Raw genomic sequence first — 13,494 nt, forward strand, 5'->3', positions numbered from 1 at the left:
CTGACTGGAAAAGATGCCCTTCTTTGAATAATCACTGTGAACAGAGGAATGGACAACACTGATTGGCTAGGCCTGAGCCAAGTGCACACCCTTGTGTCAGGGTGGGATCTATGTAACTGAGAGGGGTGGTTCCCTAGGAAAATTGGAGTACAGTATTATTATCAGAGGAAAGGGGAATGAATGACAGCCTGGCAAAATTAACTGATGTGCCCTATACTCTAAGACTTTTTGCATGTCCACCAGTGCCTGGAAAGGCTATCTTTCTCATTTCTGTCTACCCAAATCTAAGCTACGTCATTTCTGCCCCCAAAAGTCTTCTGTGATTTTCCTCGTTTACTGAATCAAGTCACTCATTCCAAGTAAAGATCTCCCTTTTTCTAAAGCTCTTCCTTTTTAAATAAACAGGAGGGGTAAACCTCCAGAAAAGGTCCCATGATGAATTCTAATCATGTCTAATTATAAATGGTATGGGTAATATGTGCTGTTTCTTAGGATAAAAACTCTTGAAGGCCGAAACCGGTTTGGCTCAGTGGATAGAGCGTCGGCCTGCGGACTGAAAGGTCCCAGGTTCGATTCCGGTCAAGGGCATGTACCTGGGTTGCGGGCACATCCCCAGTGGGAGATGTGCAGGAGGCAGCTGATCGATATTTCTCTCTCATCGATGTTTCTAACTCTCTATCTCTCTCCCTTCCTCTCTGTAAAAAATCAATAAAATATATTTTTAAAAAAAAAAAAAAAAAGCTCTTGAAGGACAGCAGCTCTACCAGATACATTCTATATATTGGGTGTCCCAAAATTCATGCAAGATTTGAATTTTGCGTGAGCATTAACAACAACAACAACAAAATAAAAGCCTAATTTTACTTGGTTTATTGAATTAGATTCTAATATCTGTTGCCCTTTGATTTCAATCCATTCAATTTGATAAGCATTACCAAGTACCAATTATGGCCCAGGAGCAGGGACAATGAAGATCAATGAAGACCACGGCTTTGCGTATGTGCCAGCAAAGCCGTGGAGGCCATTTACCCGATGTGCTATTCCATACATAACCTTATACTATATACTATACAATTCAATAAAAAATTTACAATTTTTAATTATAAACCTGTGTTTTCTATCAAAATTACTTCTTGTGTGAATTTTCGGACACCCTATATTATCAAACAACTGTGTGGCAGTATTAAAATAATTTTCTTGGCTTTAAATTTCCTATAGGATCTAAACCAGAGGTCCTCAAACTTTTTAAACAGGGGGCCAGTTCACTGTCCCTCAGACTGTTGGAGGGCCGGACTATAGTTTAAAAAACAACAACTATGAACAAATTCCTATGCACACTGCACATATCTTATTTTGAAGTAAAAAAACAAAATGGGAACAAATACAATATTTGTATTTGCATGTGGTCCGCGGGCCGTAGTTTGAGGACCCCTGATCTAAACAAAACACTTTAGCTAATAGGTTGGGTCTGACTTCATCTAAGTAGCTGTTTTAACAGACTATGGTTTTGGAGTTATCTCAAACTAGGCTCAAATCCTGGCTAATATCACCTCTCCTGGCCTTTAGCTACAGATCTTTGGGCAAATTATCTTCTCTCTCCAAATCTTGGTTTCATTACCTGTAAAAACTGGAATGGTAACACCTGTCTGTACATAAGGAGGCTATGTAATAAAGAGGAAAGAATTAGATGGACCTAGGCTGAAATTCTACCACTAATACTAGTTATATGACTTTCTCTGATTGATTCCTCATCTGTAAATGCTGAGTAATCGCTCGTATGCAATAATATTTAATCCACTGGTTGTTAAGCATTTAACAAGGCAATGTATTTTAAAACACCTAACACACTGAATAGCACTGAAAACGCAATAAATGTTTATCCACATCGAACTATCTGATTGAAAAGAATAATTCAGTGTTTTTGTACAAGGTCTACCAAAGCTTTCTTATACTTAATAAGTGGTATTTCTACCTTATTAAAATGAATTTAGCCTAACAGGTTAGAAAATACCCTGCAGTCTTTTTTCCCCCCTTTTTATCTTTTTTCCCTTTTTTAGACTTTTTGACCAGATAAATGTCAACCATCAAAAATTGTGGTTTATATATAAACTATTAAAATAATAAAATAAATATGGATAATGATAAATTAAAAATTCAGGGCACAAAGAAAAATTCACTGGGATTATTTATTGGTCTTCATAAATACTCTTGGGTTTTCTTTGTTAGTTTAAATATTTTCTAAAGGCAAAAACACTTTGGTCTTACAATTATTTAAAAGCAAGTAAGGTAATGAACTAGACAAACTCCTGTAATGAACTTGTTCTTTAGCTTCAGGCTTAATGTAGTAATATGAAATGACTCACACCAATATGAAATCACTATGCTAACCATCTCCTGAACAGAATCAGATATGGGATACACATGATAATTTCAGATGTTATCAATCAGAACACATGCAAAAGGCAAGTGGCTGTTCATATTAACCTTAGCAATAGTTTAACTTTAGTGTCATTCACTAAAAAATACAAACTATATTCAGTACAACTATTTCCAGAAAGAGATTAGATAAGTAGACATTTAATTTCTTCTATTTTACACTAGAGCAAAAGTTTCTTTGGAAAGAAGTTTCCTGAAGTAGTTTAACATTCTGTTTATTTTTCTAACATGAGTGAATCATATGCAATACTTATCAGTCTTTAATGAGTGTACAGACATAGGAAGGTGTTGAACTGGAGATTTTAAAATAAAGATAAATAAAATAAGGTAAATAAAATGGAATAAACGTGACACATTCTTCGGTCGCAAAACACTATATGAAAATAAAATATTTAACTACACCATTCTATACAAACTGGGTGATTTTTTTTCTCCTTTGTATTTGTGCAAAACATGAATAGACTGTTTTTAATCTACCCCCTGAGGAAGTTATACTTTAAACACAAGAGAAGAATAATGTGGTGAACACTTCAGTCTCCAGACACTGTTCTCTCCAACTATGAAAACCTAATTCCTTATTATCTTTCCTGTGTTCAAAAGTATGTATAAAGCAAAATAATGCTTGTTTTTGAAACGCATTAAATACAGAGATGGTAGGCAACCTATGTATCTTTTCAAAGTAGTTTTCTTCTTTCAGCGTTTCCGGGGGCGGGCATGAGGACAGTGGGGCAGAAGTAGTGGGAGTGTGAAGTGGGCTCGAGTTATTCTTACAAGTACATTTGGTCACTCAACGAGATAAAGCACAGTTACCGCGTCCGGGTTCACACGAAAAACAACTCCAAGGAACGCCAGCGCCGAGATGGGAGATTCGGATAACGCACCGACTGTGGTCTGAGTAAGCGCGCTACAGCCCAATCTGGCAAGTCGGTTTCCTAGTGGACTCCCGGTCCGCTCGGCCTGCAGAGACCGGGCGGGGCGCGCGGCTATCTCGGCAGCGGCCGACGGTAACTTTCTAGGAGAGGAGACCACCGCCCGCCAGTCCCCTGCGGTCTTCCCCGGGGACGCCGCTGTCCGCCTCGCCCCGAGCTCGGGGCTGGCAGGAGGGGAACCGGGTGGGCTGGGGCAGGCGCCTTCCCCCCGTTACCCGGGTCCCGAGTCCCGAGGCTGTGACTACCCTCCAGTCCTCCCACCGGCCGGGGCGGCTCCCGCCGCGCCCAGGGCCTCCCGTCGGCAGGAATGCCTCCCGCCCCGCTCACCCGCCCGGGTGGTGTCCGTCAGGTCGTGGTTGGCCGCTCCCCGGGGAAACTCCCTCAGTTTCCGGCCGCTCAGGATCAGCACCCCGGTTATTGCCGCCTCCTCCAGCGCTCGATCGAGGGAACGGCTCCACGAGCCCGGGCCAGGACCGGGACCTGTCCCGGCGCTTGGGCCGCAGTTAACACCAGAGAGGTTGCCTCCCGACGCTACGGGGCCAGAATGTTCTGCAGCTGCGGACACAGCGACCAAGCCCGCGGCCGCCATTTCCCGGCCGACAACTACCCAACCCGGCGGCTCCGCGCATGCGCGGCTAGGCTGCTGGGTGGGCGGGGAAAGGGACTTGAGACCCCGGACCTTTCTCTTGACGGACAGGGCTGCGGAGCCCTCCACGCATTCAGGCGCTTGCCTCCGCCCCCGAGGTTTTAAAGGGAAAAGAAAACACAAATCTGCAACAGCCGCCAGAAGCATTTTTAAAATGCCTCTACAAAAATATCTCTAGGACAACGCTCCTCACAAAAACTTCTCTCTTCCTTCTTTTCTCAGTACTGGAGGATTGAATTAAGCATTAAATTAAGGCTTCTTAACACTGTTGCTGCCAGAAACTTGGGCAGTGAGAGAAGGGGACTGGAATGAGGAAAGTAGGGTCACTCAAGACTGCCATTACTCATGCCCCCACTTTCCTCATGCCCGCCCCCGAAAACGTTGCGATTTAAAAAATTTCCCAACTTGTCATTCTGTAAACCAGATGATACAAATGGAAACTTGTGGATTTATTAACTATTATTGCGTGAGCAATAATAAGGGCTAAACTGGTTCCAAAAACTCCATAGGTCTCATTGAAAGGGTTACATAGGTATTTTAGGCCCTCCCTCGCTTTTATAAAATAAAAAGCATCTTAAATAGTACTCATCTTTTAGGCAAGAAGAAATTTAGGCATTAAAGTCTAAAATTTTTTAATTAAATCTTTATTGTTCAGATTACAGTTGTTTCTCTTTTTTCCCCCCATAGCTCCCCTCCACCCAGTTCCCACCCCTCCCTCTGTCGTCACCCCCCCTCCCCCACTGTTCTCATCCATAGGTGTATGATTTTTGTCCAGTCTCTTCCAGCACCCCCCACACCCGTTTCCCCCCAAGAATTGTCAGTCCACTCCCTTTCTATGCCCGATTCTATTATAATCACCAGTTCATTCTGTTCATCAGATTATTTATTCACTTGATTTTTAGATTCACTTGTTGATAGATATGTATTTGTTGTTCATAATTTTTATCTTTACCTTTTTCTTCTTCCTCTTCTTAAAGGATACCTTTCAGCATTTCATATAATACTGGTTTGGTGGTGATGAACTCCTTTAGCTTTTTATTATCTGTGAAGCTCTTTATCTGACCTTCAATTCTGTATAAGTACCGCGCGCTAACCGATTGCGCCACTGGAGCTCCTGACCTTCAATTCTGAATGATAGTTTTGCTGGATAGAGTAATCTTGGGTGTAGGTCCTCATTGTTCATCACTTTGAATATTTCTTGCCACTCCCTTCTGGCCTGCATAGTTTCTGTTGAGAAATCAGCTGACAATCATATGGGTACTCCCTTGTAGGTAACTGAGTTTCTTTCTCTTGCTGCTTTTAAGATTCTCTCTTTGTCTTTTGCTCTTGGCATTTTAATTATGATGTGTCTTGGTGTGGTCCTCTTTGGATTCCTTTTGTTTTGGGTTCTCTGTGCTTCCTGGACTTGGAAGTCTATTTCTTTCACCAGGTAGGGGAAGTTTTCTGTCATTATGTCTTCAAATAGGTTTTCAATATCTTGCTCTCTCTCTTCTTCTGGCACCCCCATAATTCAGATGTTGGTATGCTTGAAGTTGTCCCAGAGGCTCCTTACACTATCTTCATATTTTGGGATTCTTTTTCTTTTTGCTTTTCCGGTTGGGTGTTTTTTACTCTTCGTACTTCAAATCTTTGACTTGATTCTTGGGATCCTCTAGTCTGCTGTTGGATCTCTGTATAATATTCTTTATTTCACTCAGTGTATGCTTAATTTCTAGTTGGCCCTTTTTCATATCCTTGAGGGTCTCACTAGACTTATTGAAGGTCTTACTAAATTTATCAGCGGTTTCTAGAAAATTCTTGAAAAACCTTAAAACCATGGTTTTGAACTCTATATCCAGTAGTTTGCTTTCCTCCATTTCTGTCATTTCTGTCCTGTTTCTTTGTCTCCGCATTTTTTATGCTTCCCTGTGTTGGTAGAGTGGCTTTGTGTGCTAGGTGTCCTATAGGGCCCAGTGGCTCAGTCTCCCCAATGACCTGAGGTGGACACTCTTGGTGCACCCCTTTGTGGGCTTTGTGCACAGTCTTGTTGTAGTTAAGCCATGATTGTAGTTGGCATCACTGGGAGGAATTAACCTTCAGGCCAATTGGCTGTGAGAATCAGCTGTGTCTACTGTGGGAGAACTTCTGAGCTAGAGACACCCTTATGGGGCAAGACTTGCTTCAGTGGGGCTTTGGTGCTCACTGAGTCTGCCCCGAGTGTGTCTCTTATGGATCTGAGGAGTTGTAATCGGATGGTCCCACTCTGACCACTGGGTACACTGGCACTTGGATCTCTAAGGAGGTGCTAATTTAGCCTCTGCCTGAGGCTACCCAGCAGGAGCTACAGAGAGATCTGCAGGTTCCTCTTCCTTGTTTGGGATTTGGAGGTGACCAGATGAGGCCCAGCTGTGAAGCAATGCAAGCTGCTGTGGGGCCTTGGGCCTTCTTTTGGATGTTCTGGGTCTCTCTGAGCCAGCTGCAGTTTGTTAATTTTAGATTGCAGATGGCCAGGTCATTCATATGCAAAAGCCTCTGGGCACTGCTTGGGTGGGGCGGGGACCCAGGGAATCAACAGGGCAGAGTAAACAGCTATGGCTGATGCTCAGTCCTGCCCTAAGAGGTCCTGGGTCTCAGTGTCCTGAGGTAATCCCTGCAAGCACCTCTGAGAAAAAGCTGCCCTCGAGTTCTGCCTGCTGCCAGACAGTCCAGTTTCTCCCTGTATGAGTCTGGGTCCCCAGAGACTCACCTGGAACTGGAGTTTGGGCCGTCGGGAGCTTGTGGCTCCCTCCTGATTGAAAAAGACAACCACGTCCTCAGTTGCCAGCCCTTTCTGCACACGCTTCCATACCTCTGCACTTCCGCAGCTCCTCTGAGTCTCAGCATGCTTTTTTTCCCCTTCTAGTTGTAGAATTTCCACTCAGCCAACCTTCCTGTGGTTCTGGATGATGTCCGTTTTGTCTTTTAGTTGTATTTTTGAAGTGGTTGTGTGAGGCAGCAATTTCAGGTGTTTACCTATGCCACCAAATTGGTTTCTCTCTAAAGTCTAAAATCTTAGTCTGGAACCAAAATTGAGGAGAAAATGATCTGACCATAATCTAAATGAGGAAATTAAAGGTTGAACTAAAGAAAGTGGTAAACACACACACACACACACACACACACACACACACACACACACACACAAAACACAATTTAGTTTTGAAAAAATGGAAAATACATTTTAAATCAGCTAGATTTCACTTATAGTGCAGTCTTCAGCATATTATTGGGTTTGGGGGTTTAAGGTTTTTTGTGGGGTTTTTTTTATTGATACATTTAAGTCATTCCTGATACATGATGTAAATTTCCCCAACAATCAATCAAGTAATTACTGTGGGAAATAGAAGAGGCTGTCAGATAGCCATTTTACTAAATTATAACCTAATTATAGACTTGAAGTAGACCATTTAGAGAACAAGAAAAAGGATCTGAAGAGGGGTGGTATGGATAACCTATCAGAATTCAGAGAAGCCGAAACCGGTTTGGCTCAGTGGATAGAGCATCGGCCTGCGGACTGAAAGGTCCCAGGTTCGATTCCGGTCAAGGGCATGTACCTGGGTTGCGGGCATATCCCCAGTAGGAGATGTGCAGGAGGCAGCTGATCGATGTTTCTCTCTCATCGATGTTTCTAACTATCTCTCTCCCTTCCTCTCTGTAAAAAATCAATAAAATATATTTAAAAAAAAAAGAATTCAGAGAAAAGGAATCTATATCATAAATTAGTGAGGTTTTGAATCAAATCCGGAATTAGTGAGGTAGGCTGGAAGGTGAGAGCAATATTCCAGATTGGGAGGATCAGCATGGACAAACCCAGATATAACTTATAATGGATACTTGTGGAGAACATTAAGGCCGCAGGCCAAAGTTCATGTCAGAGAGCAAAAGAAAATAAGGCTGGAGAGAGCCTACTCATCATTCAAGGCCCAACTCTTGAATGAAATCTTTTCTTTTTTTAATATATATTTTATTGATTTTTTACAGAGAGGAAGGGAGATAGTTAGAAACATCAATGAGAGAGAAACATCGATCAGCTGCCTCCTGCACATCCCCTACTGGGGATGTGCCCACAACCAAGGTACATGCCCTTGACTGGAATTGAACCTGGGACCCTTGAGTCTGCAAGCTGACGCTCTATCCACTCAGCCAAACTCGTTAGGGCTTGAATGAAATCTTGATTAGCACTTCCCCTGACTCCTAAACCTAATAATCAGAAGAGATTGTAAGAATGTTTAGACACAGTACCAAAGATAATTAGTATCGGCTGCTCCGAGTTGTTCTATGAACTCAAGACTACATGTTAGGTTCTTCAGCAACAAGTTTCATGTTCAATTATCAATGCCATTTATGAGCATGGGTTACTGCAATGGTAAGTGATATATTTGTTATTCCTGGCAAATAACATTTATCCAATGCATGGTTCCTATTATTCTGGTATTCCTAAAATTTTGTTGCTCTTAGAAAGAGTTTAATCTCATTTTGGTGTTTGTTTTTTTTTCCTCAGAGATACAGTATTCCAACTAAAATGACTAAAAGCATAATCATATATTCCATGCTAATGCTACACTATAAATGTACTTGCCAGATCTTTCTAAAATGCACCATTATGTCATCTATATTTGATTACTTATTACCTTCCACATTTACACTAAAGTCTTCTGACAAGTTCTCTATAATTCATTCCAATCTAACTGCACATCCTATATAATAAAGAATATGCAAATTAACCCTCACACCCTCACAAGATGGCTGCCTATGATCAGGCCGGCAGGGGGGTTGGTGAGGGATGACCAAACGACTGACCAATAGGCTGCATGGGGTGACCAGGCTGGCAGAGGGGATGCAGTTGGGGGTGACTAGACTGGTGGGGGGGGTAGTTGGGGGTGACCAGGCCAGCGGGGGGGGGGGGGGGCAGTTAGGAACAACCAGGCCAGCAGGGAGGGTGCAGCTGGGGGCGACCTGGCCGGCAGCAGGGAGCAGTTAGGGGCAACCAGGCCAGCAGCAGGGGCAGTTAAGGGCGATCAGGCTGGCACGCAGAGGCAGTGAGGGGTGATCAAGCCGGGGGGAGGGGGGGGTCAGGGGTGACTAATCGCAGGTGAGCAATTAGGAGCTAGCGGTACAGGATTGTGAGAGGGATGTCTGAGTGCCAGTTTAGGCCTGATCCCGGGCCTACATTGCAGTAACCCATGGGGATCCCGGGGATCGGGCCTAAACTGGCAGTCGGACATCCCCCGAGGGGTCCCAAATTGGAGAAGGTGCAGGCTGGGCTGAGGGGACTCCCCCCATCCCGTGCAGGAATTTCATGCACTGGGCCTCTAGTTTCATTATAATTGCAACATTCCATGCTTATCGTGGTCTCTGAATTTCTGGCCAAATTTATATTTCATGTTACTTGTCCATTCAATTAGAAAAAAATCTATCATTATCTTCCATAACCCAGTTATGAGTATAAGGAGCCCTGAGGACCAGTAGTTTTATTGCTAGTTTTATCCAGTGGCCAGGTAAGTTTCTACTGAACGAGTACAAAAAACATTTTACATAAATGTTAAAGGCACACTTTAAAATTAAATACCCATTGCATTTTGAAGTTATTTTTTACATGTTCTTACAAGCTAATATCTTTTTAAAGTATACTTTGTAAAACAGAGTAATATGAAGCAAGAATTCTCGTGATCCATCCACAATATGTTAAGTTAAAAATAGGAAGAAGCAGAGATAGACATGGGTTGTGTACTAACAAAATAGAAGTTATGTACAAGTACAGGAGAAAAGGTTAGGAGGGAAGAAAAAAGAATGACAATTTTTGAGAACAGAATACATAAGTATGTAAATATTTGAAGGCCAAAAAAAGGCTTGTAGATAAGAGGAATCTGAAGATGCTATATATGCCACTATATGAGAACAAGTCCTAGGTAAAGATGGTAGATAGATCAAGGAATTACTTTTGAGTCTTTGAAGGATTTGGGGTTTCATTTACAAAGGTAGAATATGAGGGAATTCTCATCCTACTCTTTCAATCTTCTCCATAAAGCAAGTGAGATCATCTTGCAAGAATGAGATACAGGAAAGGGAGTCATTGTGTGAAATTCACCAGTTTAGTGATGAATAAAAGTGCTGAGAAACGGTTGCAAAAGGCTGTGAGCAAAAGAGCTACAGGGATCTGTAACTTATTCCACTTCTGATCTGTGGTCTGGAAGCAGTTGAAAAAATAGGCAGCGGGAGTTATTGAACATTGGGAATATAGAGAACTTCTCTGCTTCTTCCTGTTTTACAGGCTGAAAGTTAGGAGCAAAGGATTCACTCAGATCTCAACAGCTCTTTCCTGCTCTGTATCTGACTACACCATGCACAAATAAAGTCCTTTCCCCCTTCCTACTCATTAGAAATATTTTATGGTCACTCCTGTAAGGCTCCACTTTTATAAACTCAAAGTAGTAGGGTTAAAATCTTGGCCAATCCCACTCTCTTCAAATGTGAAGCACAGAAACTGGCTTGTCGAATATATTCAATGTTTGGTCCTTCCCTTTCTGACCCCTTTAATAAGAAGCAGTAATAACTGACTTTTTAAAACTTCATACAAGAAAATTTTTTTTTTAATTTTTTTAAAAATATATTTTATTGATTTTTTACAGAGAGGAAGGGAGAGGGAAAGAGAGCCAGAAACATCGATAAGAGAGAAACATCGACCAGCTGCCTCCTGCACACCTCCTACTGGGGATGTGCCCGCAACCCAGGTACATGCCCTTGACCGGAATCGAACCTGGGACCCTTCAGTCCGCAGGCCGACACTCTATCCACTGAGCCAAACTGGTCAGGGCAAGAAAATTTAAACAATATGATTTTCCTTCGCCCTAGAAGAAAATGGATATATAAATTAAACACATACACACTAAGGAAATAGTTTCCTATTCATCTTTAAACAACTGTAAACCTCACCTGAATACATTAAGAACAAGGAATTACTTGATCAAACTTTTTGTTTTAAAGATTTCGGATAGTAAACTGTAATAGCAGGGAATAAAAAGAGACATTAAAAGTCAACAATTTATAAGCAAATCTCCAAATCCCTATTAATAGTCCAAACTTGTAAATGGTTTGGCTTACTGTTGTCATTTTTAAAAAAAGGCTCAAACTCAAAACTGATTTATGCAAACAAAAAGAGGCCTCCTTAAAGGGAAGGTTAAATCACATGACTTTTTTTTTTACAGTGGCAAAAAACAATATAATTCTGATTAAAGTTCAAAGGTATACTGATCAGAAATGAAATAATTTTCTGCCCTAATACTGCCTGCATTTAGAATATATGGTATTCTCTTTAGTGCAGTCAGCTATTTTTTCTCACTCTTCTCTCCTTAAATAGAAATAAGAACAGAAATTACCCTAAACTGTGTATGTTGTGTGAATTATAAAACTATTAACAGCAAAATTATATATATAATTATATATATACTAGAGGCCCGGTGCACAAAAATTTGTGCACTGGTGGGGGGTGGGGGGGGGGATGTCCCTCAGCCCCACTTGTGCCCTCTCACAGTCTGGGACCCCTCGGGAGATAACGACCTGCTGGCTTAGGCCTGCTCCCGGGTGGCAGAGGGCAAGCCCAATCCCTAGGTGCCTGCCCCACAGCCCCTGGTCAGGCTCAGAGCAGGGCCGACTGGGGAGTTGGGGCGCCGCCCCTGTCATGCACAGAGCAGGGCGGATCAGGGGGTTGTGGTGCCACCCCTGTCACATACAGAGCCGGCTGATCAGGGGGTTGGGGCGCTGCCCGCTGTCATGCACAGAGCAGGGTCCTTCAGGGGGGTTGGGGCTCCGCACCATCACACACAGAGCAGGGCCCATCAGGGGGTTGGGGCTCCATACCCTGTCACACACAGAGCAGGGCCGATCAGGGGTTTGGGGAGCTCCCCGTCACGCACAGAGCAGGGCCGATCAGGGGGTTGGGGAGCTCCCCCCGTCACACACAGAGCAGGGCCGATCAGGGGGTTGGGGAGCTCCCCCATCATGCACAGAGCAGGGCCGATCAGGAGGTTGTGATGCCATCCTCAGTCACACTCAGGGTAGGGCCAATTAGGGGGTTGGGGCACCGCCCCCTGTCACACTCAAGGCATGGTCGATGGGGAGGTTGGGGCGCCGCCCCGTCACCCACAGAGCAGGGCTGATCAGGGGGTTAGGGAACTACCCCCATCACACTCAGGGTAGGGCCGATGGGGAGGCTGCGGCTCCACCGTCACACACAGAGCAGGACCCATGGGGGGTTTGGGGGGCCGCAACCTGTCACACACAGAGCAGGGCTGATTAGGGGGTTGGGGAGCTCCCCCCTATAAGGCACAGAGCAGGGACGATCAGGGGGTTGGGGCGCCTTCCCCTGTCACGAACAGAGCAGGGCGGATAGGGAGGTTGTGGCCCCACCCCGTCACACACACAGCCACAGGGCGATCAGGGGGTTTGGGCGCTGCCCCGTCACGTTGATCCCAGTGCCGGGAGGCATATTACCTTTTTACTATATAGGATAGAGGCCTGGTGCACGGGTTGGGGCCTGCTGGTTTGCCCTGAGGGTGTCCTGGATCAGGGTGGGGGGTCCCTCCCGCTTGGGTGCCTGGCCAGCCTGGATGAGGCGATGATGGCTGTTTGCAGCTGGTTAAACCCCTTTCAGGGTGGGGGTCCCCACTGGGGTGCCTGGCCAGTCTGGGTGAGCGGCTGAGGGCCATTTTCAGGCTGGCGGGTGACTGAAGCTCCCAACTGCTCCTTTTTTTCTTTTTTATTCTTGGATTTATGGTTGTCACTGGAGCTGAGAGCCGGCTTTAGCTGTGAGACCTCGCTGCTGAAAGCAGGTTTCTGGCTTTGTTTACTTTCTGTATTTGAAACTTTATTGCGACTCCAGCTCTGAGATCCTGGCTGGCTGAAAACTGGTATCTGGGGTTTTGTTTAGCTTCTATATTTGTAACAATGTTTCTTAGCAGCTCAGAGCCCAGCAACGGCAGGCGGGGAACATTGGATTCTTCCGTCACTGAAGCAAGCAAGCCTCCTGTTCATGTCAGTAGCCTGGCTGCCAGCCGCCATCTTGGCTGGCAGTTAATTTGCATATCGCCCTGATTAGCCAATGGGAAGGGTAGCGGTCATATAGCTAATTACCATGTTTCTCTTTTATTAGATAGGATAATATAAATATATATTATATATAATATACATGTTATATGTATATTATATAATATATATAATATATACAACCTACACTAATAAAAGACAAACATGAAAATTGACCACACCTTTGCTACACCTTAAGCCACGCCCACCAACCAGAGCAACTATATGCAAATTAACCCAACCAAGATGGCAGCCACGGAGCTGGAGGAAGCAGGCTTGGTTGCCCCAATGATGGAGGAAGCCAAGCTTCCTGCCTGCTGCAGCGGCTGGCTCTGAGCTCCACTCAAAGCAACAAAGTTTCAATTACAGAAGGTAAATACACCC

At 44.0% G+C, this 13,494-nt stretch overlaps 1 protein-coding gene across 11 annotated transcripts in view; it reads right to left on the reverse strand.

Annotated features, from left to right (window-relative positions):
* The window catches only part of LRCH3 (leucine rich repeats and calponin homology domain containing 3), a 122,081-nt gene extending 118,101 nt beyond the window's left edge, over positions 1-3,980 (reverse strand). For 7 of the 11 annotated variants that reach the window (XM_036352696.1, XM_036352698.1, XM_036352695.1 and 4 more), the window contains exon 1: positions 3,693-3,979. In XM_036352696.1, coding sequence (XP_036208589.1) covers positions 3,693-3,954 — 262 coding nt within the window. In that variant the 5' untranslated portion in view covers positions 3,955-3,979. Of the gene's footprint in view, positions 1-3,692 lie in introns of all 11 variants that reach the window. The other 4 variants (XM_036352689.1, XM_036352692.1, XM_036352690.1 and 1 more) reach the window with 1 other exon arrangement.
* Between the last annotated feature and the right edge of the window lie 9,514 nt (positions 3,981-13,494).

Source organism: Myotis myotis, unplaced genomic scaffold (assembly GCF_014108235.1).
Source record: "Myotis myotis isolate mMyoMyo1 unplaced genomic scaffold, mMyoMyo1.p scaffold_m19_p_2, whole genome shotgun sequence".
NCBI lineage: Eukaryota > Metazoa > Chordata > Mammalia > Chiroptera > Vespertilionidae > Myotis > Myotis myotis.